At 42.7% G+C, this 16439-nt stretch overlaps 1 protein-coding gene across 9 annotated transcripts in view; it reads right to left on the bottom strand.

The window, feature by feature from the left end:
• The window catches only part of arpp21 (cAMP-regulated phosphoprotein, 21), a 414287-nt gene that overhangs the window by 152987 nt on the left and 244861 nt on the right, over positions 1–16439 (bottom strand). For all 9 annotated transcript variants that reach the window (XM_063066324.1, XM_063066333.1, XM_063066342.1 and 6 more), the window contains 3 exons: positions 7337–7429; positions 2745–2877; positions 295–373 (listed from right to left, as the gene is read on the bottom strand). In XM_063066324.1, coding sequence (XP_062922394.1) covers positions 295–373; positions 2745–2877; positions 7337–7429 — 305 coding nt within the window. The remainder of the gene's footprint in view (positions 1–294; positions 374–2744; positions 2878–7336; positions 7430–16439) is intronic.

Here is a 16439-nt window from a genome sequence, read left to right as displayed (position 1 = left end):
CTTATTCCCATACTGTGATGGGTTAAACCAAAGCACTGAAGCCTTGAGGAAGGTTGTATTTCAGTTTCAGAATTTTAAACCTTCTAATTCAGAGTCAAAACCATGTGTTTTGAGAGGTAGTATTACTCTCTGTATTCCAGTTCATGTTATATTTAAATATAGGTTCCACCTTTTATACTTTTAATTTAAAACAAAGTTTGATAATGGAGATAAAAGCAGTTAATATTTGGAACTATTATATAGTGCAGAATATTTTTTAGTGAATCTAATCACTCAAACAAGGAAGCTACTTACCTTGGATTGTTCTTTAATGTATTAATAAGAAATTCATGCAAATCTATCCCCGTGGAGTCTGTATACTCTTGACTGCAATCTGCAACATAAGAACAGATGTTCAACAAGACATGATTTTTACCTGTACCGCAGGCCTTTGATTTATAAAATAATTAGTGGTTGGATATGAACCAATGAGTGGGCTATCTTCATCATTCATCTCAAAAGGGCAAAGCAGAAGACGGAATTAGATACAGCAACTGATCTAGTGAGAGAAGGAAAACATGATCATCAAGAACAAAGCAGACAGGGAAGGAGCAACACTTCATATTCTGTCTGGATAGCCTCCAAACTGATGGCATGAACATCGATTCCTCTAACTTCCAGTAATTTCTCCTCCCTCCCCTTCCACTTGATGAGGTCACCAGCTATATCCAGTGCTTAGGAAGACCCGTGTAGTTTGGGTACGCTTCATTGAGCACCTCGTTCCATCCACCACAAAAGTGTGATTTCCCATTTCAAATTGGCTTCCCATTCTCATGGCATCAACATAACTTACTCTAATTTCCAGTAATTTCTCCTCCTCCCCTCTCTCTCTCTTTACATTCCCTGTTCTGTTTTATCTCTCACCCCTTCCCTTCTCCTCACTTGCCCATTGGTGCCCCTCCTCCTTCCCTTTCTCCCTTGGTCCACCCCCCATCTCCTACCACCTTCCTTCTTCTTCAGCCCTTTAACTCTTCCACCTATCAGCTCCCAGCTTCTTACTTCATTCCCCCCTTCCCCCACCCACCTACCTTCCCTCTCACTTGGCCTCACCTATCACCTGTCAAATTGTACTCCTGCCCCTCCCTCCGCCTTCTTGCCCAGGCTTCTACCACCCGCCTTTCCAATCCAAATGAAGGGTCTCCACCTGAAAAGTCAACTGTTTGTTCCTCATCCCTGGGAAAGGAAGGATCGTCACCTAGAAGATGTATAGATGGACTACATCTGGAGTTGCAAGACTGGCCAGAATAGAGGACTCTGGTGAGCTGCAGAGGAGATTTGCAAGGATGTTGCCTGGATTGGAGAGCAAGCCTTATGAAAATAGGTTGAGTGAACTCGGCCTTTTCTCCTTGGAGCGACAGAGGATGAGAGGTGATCTGATAGAAGTGTATAAGATGATGAGAGGCATTGATCATGTGGATAGTCAGAGGCTTTTTCCCAGGGCTGAAATGGCTGCCACAAGAGGGCACAGGTTTAAGGTGCTTGGGAGTAGGTACAGAGGAGATGTCAGGGGTAAGTGTTTTTACACAGAAAGTGGTGAGTGCGTGGAATGGGCTGCCAGCAACGGTGATGGTGGTGGATACGATAGGGTCTTTTAAGAGACTATTGGATAGGTACATGGAGCTTAGAAAAATAGAGGGCTATGGGTAACCCTAGTAATTTCTAAGGTAGGGACATGTTCGGCACAACTTTATGGGCCGAAGGGCCTGTATTGTGCTGTAGATTTTCTATGTTTCTATGTTTCTAAGAGCCGAGAGGTAATGTTGTAGCTATATGGGACCCTGGTCAGACCCCACTTGGAGTATTCTGCTCAATTCTGGTCACCTCACTACAGGAAGGACATGGAAACTATAGAAAGGGTGCAGAGGAGATTTACAAGGATGTTGCCTGGATTGGGGAGCATGCCTTATGAGAACAGGTTGAGTGAACTCGGCCTTTTCTCCTTGGAGTGACAAAGGTTGAGAGGTGACCTGATAGAGGCGTATAAGATAATGAGAGGCATTGATTGTGTGGATAGTCAGAGGCTTTTCCCCAGGGCTGAAATGGCTAGCACGAGAGGGCATAGTTTTAAGGTGCTTGGAAGTAGGTACAGAGGACATGTCAGGGGTAAGTTGTTACACAGAGAGTGGTGAGTACATGGAATGGGCTGCCAGTGGCGATGGTGAAGGCGGATACGATAGGGTCTTTTAAGAGACTCCTGGATGGATACATGGAGCATAGAAAACTAGAGGGCTATGGGTAAGCCTAGGCAGTTCTCAGATAAGGACATGTTTGGCACAGCTTTGTGGGCCGAAGGGCCTGTATTGTGCTGTAGGTTTTCTATGTTTCTACATCCGTGGACTGTGTTGGTCATTGACGCAAACGATGCAATTCACTGATGTTTCAGTGTGCCAATGACAAATAAAGCTAATCTTTAGTCTATTTTTTAATCACCGAATATTCAGAGTGACACATGGGCCGGGAAATGGCTACAATTGCATTCCAGAAAATAATACAATTTTCAGACATGCACCACTGAAAAATAAGTGAAAATTCTTGTGAATTTGACATGATATAAATAAAATGCATAGAAATGTTTCTTCCGCTTTTAAAGGTCACTTAACCAATGCCATAACGACATCCTTTTTAAGTTTTTGCGCTTGTAGTCTGCCAAGTTGGTAGAATTTCAAGGTCTTGAATCCAAAATGGCATTAATTTTATAAACATACCTTTAGACAGCATTTTGATTTTAGGTTTTTCACTGGTTTTATCTTTGTTTTTATCCTTTTCAAATTCTTCTTTGTTATTTTTGTCCTCATCTTGAAAGCTTGATGTGCGGCTGAGCTGTAGATGAACGGAATCCTGCAGGGCAAGCAGATTCAGGATTGTTTCATTACTGGTGAATGCTACTTTCACTAATGATACTCTCTAGACTGAAATTACTTTCCAAAGAAGAATAGGCATACCTTCATTTTAATTGCACATTATTACATACCTTTTCACGTATGAATAAAACTAAAAAACCTTTAGAACCTATAAAATACATAATAAATAATCTTTATAATGCAAAGAAATAAAGCCCATCTTTTAAAGCTCAGGTCTTTCCTTTGACAATGGAAATGAGAAATCAGTACAGACTGTATGCTCTCTCAATGCTTATATTAAACTAGTTTGACTTGGTTTATTGTTGTTACATACTAAGATACAATGAAAAGCTTGTCTTGCATACTGTTCATGCAGATCAGATCATTCCACAGTGCTTTGAGGTAGTACAAGTTAGAACAACAACAGAACGCAGAATAAATTGTAACAGCGACAGAGAAGGTGCAGCGTAGGTAGATAATGAGGTGCGAGGTAGACTGTGAGGTGAAGAGTCTAATTTATCGTACTAGCGAACTGTTGGATCAAGGGGACATCCGACTCAACTTGAATGAACACGTTACTCCGGTAGCCTCACTATAGGAAGGTTATACTGTATCCACCTACTCCTCAAGGACTAGCTTACTTCTATGCCTAGTCTCTGCAGTGAGGTCTTGCTGCCAATACCCACTGCTTGAGTGGAGGGTGCCCCCTCCCTACCAAGGAGGAGATACTTCCAGCTAACAAACTAGTTTAAACAGCTAACAAACCAGTTTATTTTTAACGATACATGTTTAAATTTCGACAAATAATTCTTTACACACAGAGGATTTCTGATTTATAAAAGATTTTGGAATTACTAAAGTTTTACAAACTACAAAGGATTTCCAAACACAATTCTTACAGACTCAAAGAACATACAAATGAATTGCATACGAATGGGTTGTCCGTCGCAGAAACTGACGGTTGAGGAATTCTTCTTTCTGTCACTCCATTTTTCTGTCATTCTCCTTATTATCCCAGATAATTCGCAATACATTCTAATTTTTGTAGTGTTTTTGCTACTAGATGACATCATCTGCACATTATAAACCCTAAACATACTGGAAGTCCAATGAACTCCTGGAGGGAGGAGAAGATGGCAGCGCGATGCAGCTCGCAGCGGCCACTCCGGTGGTGATGTCTGTTATTTGTCAAGTAGGGTGCTGTGCGCAATCCTGATTTGATGGAGACAGATGTGAGAACACGGAGGAACATCTGGTGCAACTTCTGAAATGCCTGCTTCGCTGCTACTGTGTGATCCAGAAACTCCGGAGGGGAAGGCCCCGAGTCCTCGGCTTTGCTTGTTGCTTGGCGGCCGACGCGGGGTCGAAGCGCTTGGCAGAGGATGGTGTTCAGTGCTCAGTGTCGGAGGGCTGGTCGGAGGCTCAAAGTTTTCAGACGGACTCAGAGTCCGCTGCGGTCGGGTGCTTCCAATGGTGCTGCATTGGCAAGTTTGCGGCGCTTGGAGGTTCATGGCAGGGAGAGTTTCTCCCTTCTGCCGCCTGCGTGAGATGATGAGGCTATCCGAACTTTGAGACTTTTTTTTACTGTGCCCATGGTCTGCTCTTTATCAAATTACGGTATTGCTTTGCACTGTTGTAACTATATGTTATAATTATGTGGTTTTGTCAGTTTTAGTCTTGGTTTGTCCTGTGTTTCTTGTGATATCACTCTGGAGGAACATGGTATCATTTTTTAATGCATGCATTTCTAAATGACAATAAATGAGGACTGAGTGTCCTCATAATCTAATAATCTAATAACACATAGAAAATCCTGGAGGAAATCAGCAGGTCAGACAGCATCTATGGAAATGAATAAAGTTCAAGGTTCAAAGTTCAAAGTACATTTATTATCCAAGTATGTATACTGTATATAACCCTAATATTCGTCTTCCCACAGGCAACCATGAAACAAAGAAACATCCTGGAACCCATTTAAAGAAAACCCCCACAACACAAGAGCCATCAAACACCCAACACACGAAAAAAAGGACAGATCAGGCAAACAGCAAAAAGCAAGCAAATAACACATGGAACGTTAAACATCAAACTGCAGTGTCTCTGAAAGGGTCCGGGTGCCACAGCCACCGAGTCAGTGGGTTCAGCAGGGCACAGCACGCAGAGCCAGTTCCGCGCTGAAGAGCTTCGATTAAATTGCGCAAGTAGTAAAAAAAAAAGAGTTAACAAAAACATGGGACATGAACTAGAGTCCTCAAACGTGAGTTCACATCTGTGGAGCACGTTGAGCACACAGGACATTAAACATCAAACCACAGAATCACCGGAAAATGAGTCCGCAGCCACAAGCCACGAAGTGATCGAACCTTGCCGTATGGGACCCATGACTCCTGCACCTTCCGCCCCCAGCAGTGAGAGGGAGATCGGTCAAACACACGCAGATGGCGCTGAACACCCGTTCACTTTCCGCTCTCGTCTTCGTTGGTTTTAACCTTGCTCATGCTTTAATCAGCAATGGAGGCAACCATGCGGTTGCGTTCGACCCATTAGGGATCGATGGCCGCTCTTGGACAATCCGTTCTCAACCTTGACAAATCCCCCAGGTGGCTGGTGGAGGGGGAAGAGGTAAAAAACTGGGAGGTGATGGGTGAAAAAGGGCGGGAGGAGAAGGAAGCTGATACGAGAAGGGAGTGGACCATGGGAGAAAGTGCCAGATTATTTAATCAACTCAAATACATCCTTAAAATGAAAATTACAGCTGTAATCGATCACGGTTTGTGAAAAGAAATGTTATTAAAAGAAGAAGAGCATCTAGTAGGTTCGTGAACTGTCTGCAGGATGTTGCTGTTGGTCACCGGGGCCATTTGCTGTGATATTTTGGGCTGAGACCCTTCATCAGGACTGGAACGAAAGGGGGAAGGAGCCAGAATAAAATGGTGGAGGAAGAGGAAGCTGGCAGGTGAAGGCAGGTGGCTGGGGGAGGGGCAAGAGGTAAAAAACTGGGAGGTGATAGGTGGAAAAGGGCCGAAGAAGAAGGAATCTGATAGGAGAGGAGAGTGGACCACTGGAGAAAGTGAAGCGGGTGGGACCCAGAGGGAAGTGATAGGCAGGTGAGGAGAAGAGAAGAGGGAAGAAGAATAGGGCTGATGAGAAGAGAAGAGTAGACATAAATAGTAAGGGGCTGGAGAAGAATGAATCTAATAGGAGAGGACAGGAGAGAGAAAGGGAGGGAGGAAGGGAACCAGAGGGAGGTGATGGGCAGGTGAGGAGAAGAGAAGAGGTAAGAGGGAATCCAGAGTGGGGGATGGACAAAGAGGGAAAGGGGAAGATGGAAAACGGAATGGAGTGGTGTTTCACTAGAGCTCTGTGTCCAGGGGTGTTTCACAGGGACCAGTGTCAGGATCCCTTTTCCTCTATTCCTGACTCTGGCCTCTTACCTCTTCTCACCTGCGTATCATCTCGCCCAGGTGCCCCTCCTCCTTCCCTTTCTGTCCACTCTCCTCTCCTATCAGATTCTTTCTTCTCCAGCCCTTTTCTCACTCATTAGCCTATCATCTTCTAGCCTAGTCCTCCTTCCCCAACCCCTACCTTTATATTCTGGCATCCTTCCCTTCCTTTCCAGTCCTGAAGAAGAGTCTCAGCCTGAAACATCGGGACTGTTTATTCATTTCCACTGATGGTGCCTGACCTGCTGAGTTCCTCCAGCATTTTGTGTGCTGCTCTGGATTTCCAGCATCTGCAGACCCTCGTGTTAATAGTAAAGTGTGCCACTTGCATTAACAACCAACACACCCAAGGAAGCCACAAGGAGAGAGAAGATGAAATATGAAGGTAAGCTCACCAATGATATAAAAGGGGATACCAAAAGTTCTTTCAGATACAGTATATAAAGAGTAAAAGAGAGACAAGAGTGGACATTGGACCACTGGAAAATGATGCTGGAGTGGTAGTAAAGGGGGACAAAGAATTGGCAGATGACTTATGTGTCAGTCTTCACTGTGGAAGACATTAACTGATTTACCACAGTTTGGCAAAATAAATTCCTCTTCTTCTCTGTTCTAAAGGGATGTCCTTCTATTCTATACTGAGGCTGTGCTCTCTGGTCCAAGGCTCTCCCACTATATATATATTAAAAAAATCCTCTCAAAGTCCACTTAATCCAGACCTTTCAATCTTCAATAGGTTTCAATGAGATCCTCTGGACCCTCTCCAATGCCAGCACATCCTTAAATCGATAAAGGGCCCAGAACTGCTCACAATACTTCAAATATGGTCTAACCAATGTCTTATAAAGCCTCAGTTCAGTTATTAAACTATCAATGCTTACTTTTCTCCAGGAGCTGCAGAGCAGACAAATGAAAAGTTTGCATCTGGAAATAAGGCTTGGACCTTCAGGAGAGAGGGATTAGGGTCAACCAAAAATTGAAAAACAAATTTGTGATGCAGCAACAATGCCATACCTGATTCTCTGTTGTGGCTTCTGCTGATGGTAGAGGCAGGCTAGATTCTTCACAAACTGCTAGACTTCTCACAAGTTTACCTTTGGCCCCTGACTGTGAAACACAGACAAAGTGAACACATCATAGCTCAGACATTTTGAAAACATCAGCACACTGCTGTGAGATTACAAGCTTCATAATGGAAACTGAGATTTGGTGTGAAATGAATTGCAAATTAAAGAAATTCCTTTTTTAACATTAAGATATTTTGAATAAAATCTATCACAGTCTGAGAATGCCATGTAGCATTTTGCTAAAGTAAGGTTACAAATTTTATTTCTCATTTTGTGCAAGGTATTCATATAGAACATACAATTTTTCAAGAAAGATAAGACAAAGAGGACATTGTTAAAACACAAGACAGCTGAAAATGAACTGAAATTAAACATTGTTCATATTCTGGGAACTTCCCAGAGCACATAGAAGATTGACAGTTCATCACACATATCTGTAATTTCGCCATTGATACCTAAACGACAGCAACATGCAGAAGGGGGACATAATCAAGCCTCAAACTTAAGGGGCCATTGAACAGGATTGTAAAATTTGCAGAGGGTTGCAAACTCAACCAGCTCCATCATAGGTATCAGCCTTCCACCATTGAGGACAACTTCAGGGAGTGATGCCACAAGAAGATGGCATCTGTCATTAAGGACCTTCACCATCCAGGACATGCCCTCTTCTCATTGTTACCGTCAGAGAGGAAATACAGGAGCCTGAAGACACACACTCAATGTTTCAGGAACAGCTTCTTCAGCTCTGACATCAGATTTCTGAATGGGCAATGAACTCATAAAAATTATCTCACAGTTTTTGCTCTCATTTTTCACTACTTACTTATTTTTATATATAATTTTATTGTAATTTATTGCATATTTTATGTGTTGCACTGTACTGCTGCTGGAAAACAACAAATTCCATGACATGTATCAGTGATAGTAAACCCGATTCTGATTCTAATTTTGATTCTGAGTGACGATGACTTCTTTTTGTGTCAACTGCTTTCTGAACATTTGGATATACTGTACTGTGTAAAAGTCTTAGACACGTATATATTGTCAGGGGGCCTAAGACTTTTGCACAGTACACTATTTGTCAACGTGAAGCAGAGAGCAGTTTGTAAATCTGGCAGGAGCAAAGCATGTTGGGAATGGTGAGGGTGGAGGGGCGTGGGACAGGTGGCAGAGAAGGAATGCCAGGGCCGGGGTGGTATGGGTGCAGATGCACCCAGCCCTGAAACACCAGGCAAGATCATTTGATTCCAGACAATTGGTTTATTGATCATTACAGAATGTCTCTCTGGTGCTTCCCACTCCCTCCCCTCTCCCTTCCCCTTTTCCCAACCATGATTCCCATCTCTCTGCCCCCTTCCCACTCTCAGTCCAAAATAGAGACCCATATCAGATTCACTCATATGTGTCATGAAATTTGGTATTTTTTGTGGCAGCATGACAGAGCAATACATAAAATTACTATGGTACTGTGCACACGTCTTAGGCTCTATAGCTATATGTATACGTTCCTAACACTCTTGCACAGAACTGTAAATTTCAAATTACTACAACCTTTATACAATGTTTAGTAATTAAGGCAATTTAATTTTCCACTGGATTTCATTTTAGAATAAATTCAAAATTAAAACACATAAGGTCCAGCTGATTAAAGCAATAATAGATTTCTTGTTTGTTTTTAATCACAGTTTGCATCTTCATGTATCAGAAAACACAAGTAGTGATTATACACTCAGTGGTCACTTTTTTACGTACTCCTGTGCATCTGCTTATTTATGCAAATATCTAATCAGCCAATCGGGTAGCAGCAGCTCAATGCATAAAAGAATGTGGAAGTGGTCAAGAGGGTCAGTTGTTATTCAGACCAAACATCAGAATAGATAAGAAATATGATCTAAGTGACTTTGACTGTGAAATGATTGTTGGTGCCAGATGGGTAGTTTGAGTATGTCAGAAACTGCTGATCTCCTGGGATTTTCACGCACAACAATCTCTAGAGTTAACAAAGAATGATGCAAAAAACAGCCAGCGGCAGTTCTGTGGACAAAAACACTTGTTAGGCCTTTGCACAGTAGCCAAAATGTGGGATACAAATGGCAACGGGAGACAGAAAAGGCATGGAAAAAGAGATAGTCATGGATGATTTCAATATGATGGTAGAGTGGGAAAATCAGATTTAAGCTGGATCCCAAGAGAAGGAAATTGTAGAATTCCAGTGAGATGCGTTTCCAGAGCAATTTGTGGTTGAGCCCACTGTAATGAAACAAATTTGATTAGGGAGCTTAGGGTAAAGGACCCCTTAGGAGAAAATGATCACAACATGATAGAATTCACCCTGCAATTTCAGAGGGAGAAGCTAAAGTCAGATGTATCAGTATTACAGTAGAGTAAAGGGAATTACAGAGAAATGAGAGAGGAGCTGGCCAAAGTTAACTAGAAGGGGTTACTAGCAGGGTTGACAGCAGAACAGCAATGGAAGTAGTTCCTGGAAGCAATTCGAAAGGTGCAGGATAGATACATCTCAAAAAGGAAGAGCTATTCTAAAGGGAGGATAATTAGCTGACAAGGGAAGTCAAAGATAGAATAAAAACAAAAGAGAGGGCAGAAAATATAGCCAAAAATTACTGGGAGGTTAGAGAATTAGGAAGCTTCTAAAAACCAACAGAAGGCAACTACAGAAGCCATAAGGAGAGAAAAGATGAAATATGAAGATACACTAGCCAATAATCCTAAAAGAGGATAACAAAAGTCCTCTCATATGCAGAAAAAGAGGCGAGAGTGGATATCAGACCTCTGGAGAGGTCTTCATTGAGGAGAGGGTGTTTGGGAAGCTGAAGTGAGTGTAGTAGTATTGTTCTTTGTATGAATTGTGGAAGCTCTGGGAAACCTCCAGTTTCTATGATAACTACAAAAGCTGCAGCTCGATGACCTTTGGCTCATACAGGAGAATGAGAAGGTGATAGATAGGAGATATAGGGAGGTAGTCCCCCCCTAAATTGCAGGAGGCAGGTACCTGGGTGACTGTCAGGACTGAAAGGGAATAGGCAGTCAGTGCAGAGTACTCCTGTGGCTGTTCCCCTCAATAATAAGTATACCGCTAGCTACTGTTGGGGGGCGTGGGACCAACAGATCGCAGGATGCCACGGTGCCCGGGTCTCTGGCACTGAGTCTGGAGGGAGAACAGGAGTGCAGTAGTGATAGGGGATTCCATAATTAGAACAGCAGAAAGCAGATTCTGTGGAAGTGAAAGAGATACCAGGATGGTATGTTGCCTCCCAGGTGCCATGATCAGGGATGTCTCAGATCAGGTCCACAGCATTCTGAAGGGGGAGGGAGAACAGCCAGAGGTCATGGTACATATTGGTACCAATTACATCGATTTTAAAAGAGAGGAGGTCCTGAAGAGGGAATATAGGCAGTTAAGTAGAAAGCTGAAAAGTATGATCTTCAGGGTAGTAACTGCTGGGTTGCTACCTTTGTCATGCGCCAACGAGGGTAAAAGTAGGATGATTTGGCAAATCGATGTGTGGCTGAGGAACTGGTGTAGGGGGCAGAGGGATTTCAGATTTCTGGGTCATTGGGATCTCTTTGGGGAACGTATGATCTGTACAAAAAGTTCGGGTTACACTTGAAACTGAGGGGAATAACTATCCTTGCTGGCAGCTTTGCTAGAGCAGTTGGAGAGGGCTTGAACTAATTTGGCAGGGGGATGGGAACCGGAGTGACAGGACTGAAGATGGGGTGGTTGGTATACAAGTAGATGCAGTGTGTAGTGAGACTGTGAGGAAGGACAGGCAGATGATAGGGCAAAATTGCAGTCAGTGGGATGAGTTAAACCTCAACAAGGGGCCAAAATCAAAAAAAGGCGATGAATGCAGGACTGAAGGTGTTATATTTGAACGCATGCAGCATATGGAATAAAGTAGATGATTCTGAAGTGCAGTTAGAGATTGGTAGTTATGGTGGGCATCTCTGAGTTCTGACTGAAAGAAGATAATAGTTGGGAGTTTAATATCCAAGGATACATATTGTATTGAATGGACAGGCAGGTAGGCAAAGGGGGTAGGGTGTCTCTGTTAGTAAAAAAGTGAAATCAAATCCTTAGAAAGAGCTGATATAGGATCGAGAGATGTAAAATCTTCGTGGGTAGAGTTAAGAGACTGAAAGGGTAAAAAGACCCTGATGGAAGTTATATTTTAGCCTCTGAACAGTAGTCAGGATGTGGACTATAAATTACAATGGGAGACAGAAAGGGCAATGTTGTGATCATCATGGGGGATTTCAATATACATTTAGATTGGGAAAATCAGGTTGTAACTGGATGACTTTTTAGAGCAGCTTGTATTTGAGTCCACTAGGGGAAAGGCAATTCTGGAGGTAGTAATGGGGGAACAAAGAAATGGCAGGTGAACTGAATTAGTGTTTTGCACCAGTCTTCATTGTGGAAGACATTAGCAGAATGCCAATATGCAACACTGCCAGGGGGGCAGAAGTGAGTGTCGTTGCTATTACTAAGGAGAAGGAACTTGGAAGGCTAAAAAGTGTAAAGGTAGACAAGTCACTTGGACCAGATGGGCTACACCCTAGGGTTCTGAACGAAATAGCTAAAGAGATTGTGGAGGCGTTAGTAATGATCTTTCACGAAGCACTAGATTCCAGAATGGTTCCTGAGGACTGGAAAATTGCAAGTGTCACTCCACTTTTTAAGAAAGGAGGAAGACAGAAGAAAGGAAATTATAGGCTAATTAGTCTGATCTCAGAGGTTGGAAAAGGACTGATTAAGGATGAGGTTTCAGAGTACTTGGAAGCACATGATTGGAGGCATATCAAAATCAGCATGGTTTTCGAAAGGAGAAGTCCTGCCTGACAAATCTGTTGGAATTCTTTGAGGTAATAACGAGCAGAATAGACGAAGTGGATTTTGTTTATTTGGATTTTCAGAAGGCCTTTGACAAGGTTCCACACATGAGCCTGCTGAACAAGATAAGAACCCATGGTATTACAGGAAAGATAGAAGATTGGCTGACTGGCAAGAGGCAAAGAATGGGAAAAAAGCGGGCCTTTTCTGGTTGGTTTCCAGTGACTAGTGATGCTCCACAGGGGTCAGTGTTGGGACTGTATCTTTTCAGGATATATGTCAATGATTTGGATGAAGGAATTAATAGCTTTGTGGCCGAGTTTGCAGATGATTTGAAGATAGGTGGAGGGGTGGGTAGTGTTGAGGAAGTAGGGGGTCTGCAGAGCACCTAGACAAATTAGGTGAATGGGCAAAGAAGTGGCAGATGGAATATAATGTTAGTAAGTGTATGGTCATGCACTTTAGCGGAGGGAATAGAGGAGTGGACTATTTCCCAAATAGGGATAAAATTCAAAAATCAGAGGTACAAAGGGACTCGGGAGTCCTTGTGCAGGATTCCCTACAGGTTAACTTGCAGGTTGACTCAGAGGTAAGGAAGGCAAATGCAATGTTAGCATTCATATCGAGAGGACTAGAATATAAAAGATATAATGCTGAGGCTTTATAAGGCATTGGTCAGACTGCACTCAGAGTATTGTGAGCAGTTTTGGGCCCCCCAGCCAAGAAAAGATGTGCTGGCAGTTGAAAGGGTACAGATGTGTGGCTAAGTAACTGGTGCAGGGGGCAGGGCTTCAAATTCTTGAACCATTGGGATCTATTTTGGGGAAGGTATGACTTATACAAAAAAGATGGATTACACCTGAATTCAAAAGGTACTAATATCCTAGCGGGATTGTTTAATATAGCTGTTAGGGAGGGTTTAAACTATGTTGGCAAGGGGAAGGAAACCAAGGTGTTAGGGTTGAGGAAGAGGAAAATAGAAATAAGTCAAAAATACTGTGCAGCAAAGATGGTAAGAAGGACAGGCCAGTGAATGTACAGGATAATTTGCTGCAAAATAGAAATATAGCAGAATCAGCAACAGGTGCTGATCTAAATGTACTGTACTTAAATGCACGCAGCATTAGAAATAAAGTGGATGACCTTGCTGCACAGCTGCAGGTTAAAAGGTATGACATTGTGGCCATCACTGAGTCATGGCTAAATGATGGATGTGATTGGGAGCTGAATATCCCAGGATACACAGTGTACAGGAAGAATAGGAAGGTAGGTAAAGGGGGTGGCGTGGCCCTGATGGTAAGTAACAATATCAAATCAATAGAAAGAAGGGACATAGGATCAGAAGAGGTAGAATCCTTATGGGTAGAATTAAGAAATGGCAAGGGTAAAAAGACACTAATAGCAGTTATATACAGGCCTCCAAACAGCAGCTGGGATGTGGACTACAAGTTGCAGCTGGAAATAGAAAAAGCGTGTCAGAAGGAAAACGTCAAGATAATTATGGGGGATTTTAATATGAAAGTGGATTGGGAAAGTCAGGAAGGTACTGGATCTCAGGGCTTGTATACTCTGGAATTTAGAAGGCTGAGAGGGGATCTTATTGAAATATATAAGATTATTAAGGGATTGGACACGCTGCAGGCAGGAAGCATGTTCCTGCTGATGGGTGAGTCCAGAACCAGAGGCCACAGTTTAAGAACTAGGGGTAGGCCATTTAGAACGGAGTTGAGGAAAAACATTTTCACCCAGAGAGTGGTGGATATATGGAATGCTCTGTCCCAGAAGGCTGTGGAGGCCAAATCTCTGGATGCTTTCAAGAAAGCGATGGATAGAGCTCTTAAAGATAGCAGAATCAAAGGTTATGGGGATAAGGCAGGAACTGGATACTGATAGTGGATGATCAGCCATGATCACAGTGAATGGCGGTGCTGGCTCGAAGGGCCGAATGGCCTACTCCTGCACCTATTGTCTATTGTCTATTGAGAAGGAGTTTGTAGAATGCCTACAGGATGGCTTTTTGGAGCAACTTGTCCAGAAGCCCAGCAGAGGACCGGCTGTTTTGGATTGGGTGCTGCGTAACGAACCTGAGGCGATTAGGGAGCTGGAGATAAAGGAACCCCTTGGAAGTAGTGATCATAATATGATTGAGTTCAGTTTCAAATTTGAAAAGGAGAAGCTGGTATCAGGTGTATAGATATTTCAGTGGAACAGGGGAAATTACAGTGGTATGAGAGAGGAACTGGCCCAAGTCGATTGGAAAAGTAAGCTAAATGGAGGGACGGCAGAGCAGAATTGGATGAAATTCCTACAAGAAATGAGGAAAATGCAGGAAAAATATATTCCAAGAAAAAAGAAAATCATGAATGGAAAAATGGCACAAATGTGGCTAACGAGAGAGGTTAAGGCAAAAATAAAAGCAAAAGAAACGGCGTACAAGGAAGCAAAAATTAGTGGGAAAAATGAGGACTAGAAGACTTTTAAAAACTTACAGAAGGAAACTAAGAAAGTCATTAGGAAAGAAAAGATGAATTATGAAAGGAAGTTGGCGATTAACATAAAAAAGGATACTAAGAGTTTTTTTAAATATATGAAGAGTAAAAGAGTGACAAGGGTAGATACGGGACCGATTGAAAATGATGCTGGAGTAATTATAATGGATAACAAAGAGATGGCGGAGGAACTGAATGAGTATTTTGCATCAGTCTTCACAGTGGAAGACATGAGCAATATACCTGATAGCCAGAGGTATCAGGGAATAGAATTAGGTACAGTCAAGATTACTGGAGAGAAAGTGCTTGGGAAGCTAAGTGGACTAAAAATAGATAAGTCTCCTGGTCCGGATGAGGTGCACCCAAGGGTTCTGAAGGAGGTGGCTTTGGAGATTGTGGAAGCATTGGAAATGATCTTCCAGGAATCAACAGTCTCTGGCATGGTTCCAGAGGATTGGAAGGTCACAAATGTAGTTCCGCTATTTAAGAAAGGAAGGAGGCAGCAAAAAGAAAATTACAGACCTATTAGTCTGACATCGGTAGTTGGAAAGATATTGGAGTCAATCCTCAAGGATGAGGTTATGAAATACCTCAAGGTGCATGACAAGATAGGCCAAAGCCAGCATGATTTCATGAAGGGAAGATCCTGCCTCACCAACCTATTGGAATTTTTTGAGGTAATTTCGAATAAGATTGATAAGGGAGAGACTGTGGATGTTGTGTATTTGGATTTTCAAAAGGCCTTCGATAAGGTGCCGCATGTGAGCCTGCTGAATAAGATGAGAGCCATGGAATTATAGGAAAGATATTGAAATGGGTGGAGCATTGGCTGATAGGCAGAAAGCAAAGGGTGGGAATAAAGGGATCCTATTCTGATTGGTTGCTGGTTACTAGTGGTGTTCTGCAGGGGTCGGTGTTGGGGCCGCTTCTTTTTACAATGTATATCGATGATTTGGATTATGGATTAAATGGTTTTGTGGCTAAGTTTGCGGATGACACCAAGATAGGTGGAGGAGCATGAAATGTTGAAGAAACGGAAAGGTTGTAGAGAGACTTAGTCAGTTTAGGAGAGTGGGCAAAGAAATGGCAGATGAGATACAACGTTGATAAATGTACGGTTGTACGTTTCGGAAGAAGAAATAATCAGGAAGATTATTATTTAGATGGGGAGGAAATTCAAAAATCGGAAGTGCAAAGGGACTTGGGGGTCCTCGTGCAGGATAACCTAAAGGTTAACCACCAAGTTGGATCGGCGGTAAGGAAAGTGAATGCTATGTTGGCATTCATTTCAAGAGGAATAGTGTATAAGAGTAAGGAGGTGTTGATGAGGCTCTATGGGGCATTAGTGAGACCTCATTTGGAATACTGTGTGCAGTTTTGGGCCCCCTATCTTAGAAAGGATGTACTGATGTTGGAGAGAGTTCAGAGAAGATTTACGAGGATGATTCCTGGAATGCTGGGGCTAACATATGAGGAGCGTTTGTCGGCTCTTGGATTGTATTCATTAGAGTATCGAAGAATGAGAGGGGATCTCATAGAAACATTTTGAATGTTGAAAGGGTTGGACAGAGTAGATGTGGAAAGGTTGTTTCCCTTGGTGGGTGAGTCCAGGACAAGAGGCCATAGTCTTAGAATTAGAGGGTACCCAGTTAAAACAGAGATGAGGAGAAATTTTTTTAGCCAGAGGGTCGTGGATTTGTGGAATT

Source organism: Mobula hypostoma, chromosome 1 (genome assembly GCF_963921235.1).
Source record: "Mobula hypostoma chromosome 1, sMobHyp1.1, whole genome shotgun sequence".
Lineage (NCBI taxonomy): Eukaryota > Metazoa > Chordata > Chondrichthyes > Myliobatiformes > Myliobatidae > Mobula > Mobula hypostoma.
This window is presented reverse-complemented; position numbering and strand designations above follow the sequence as displayed.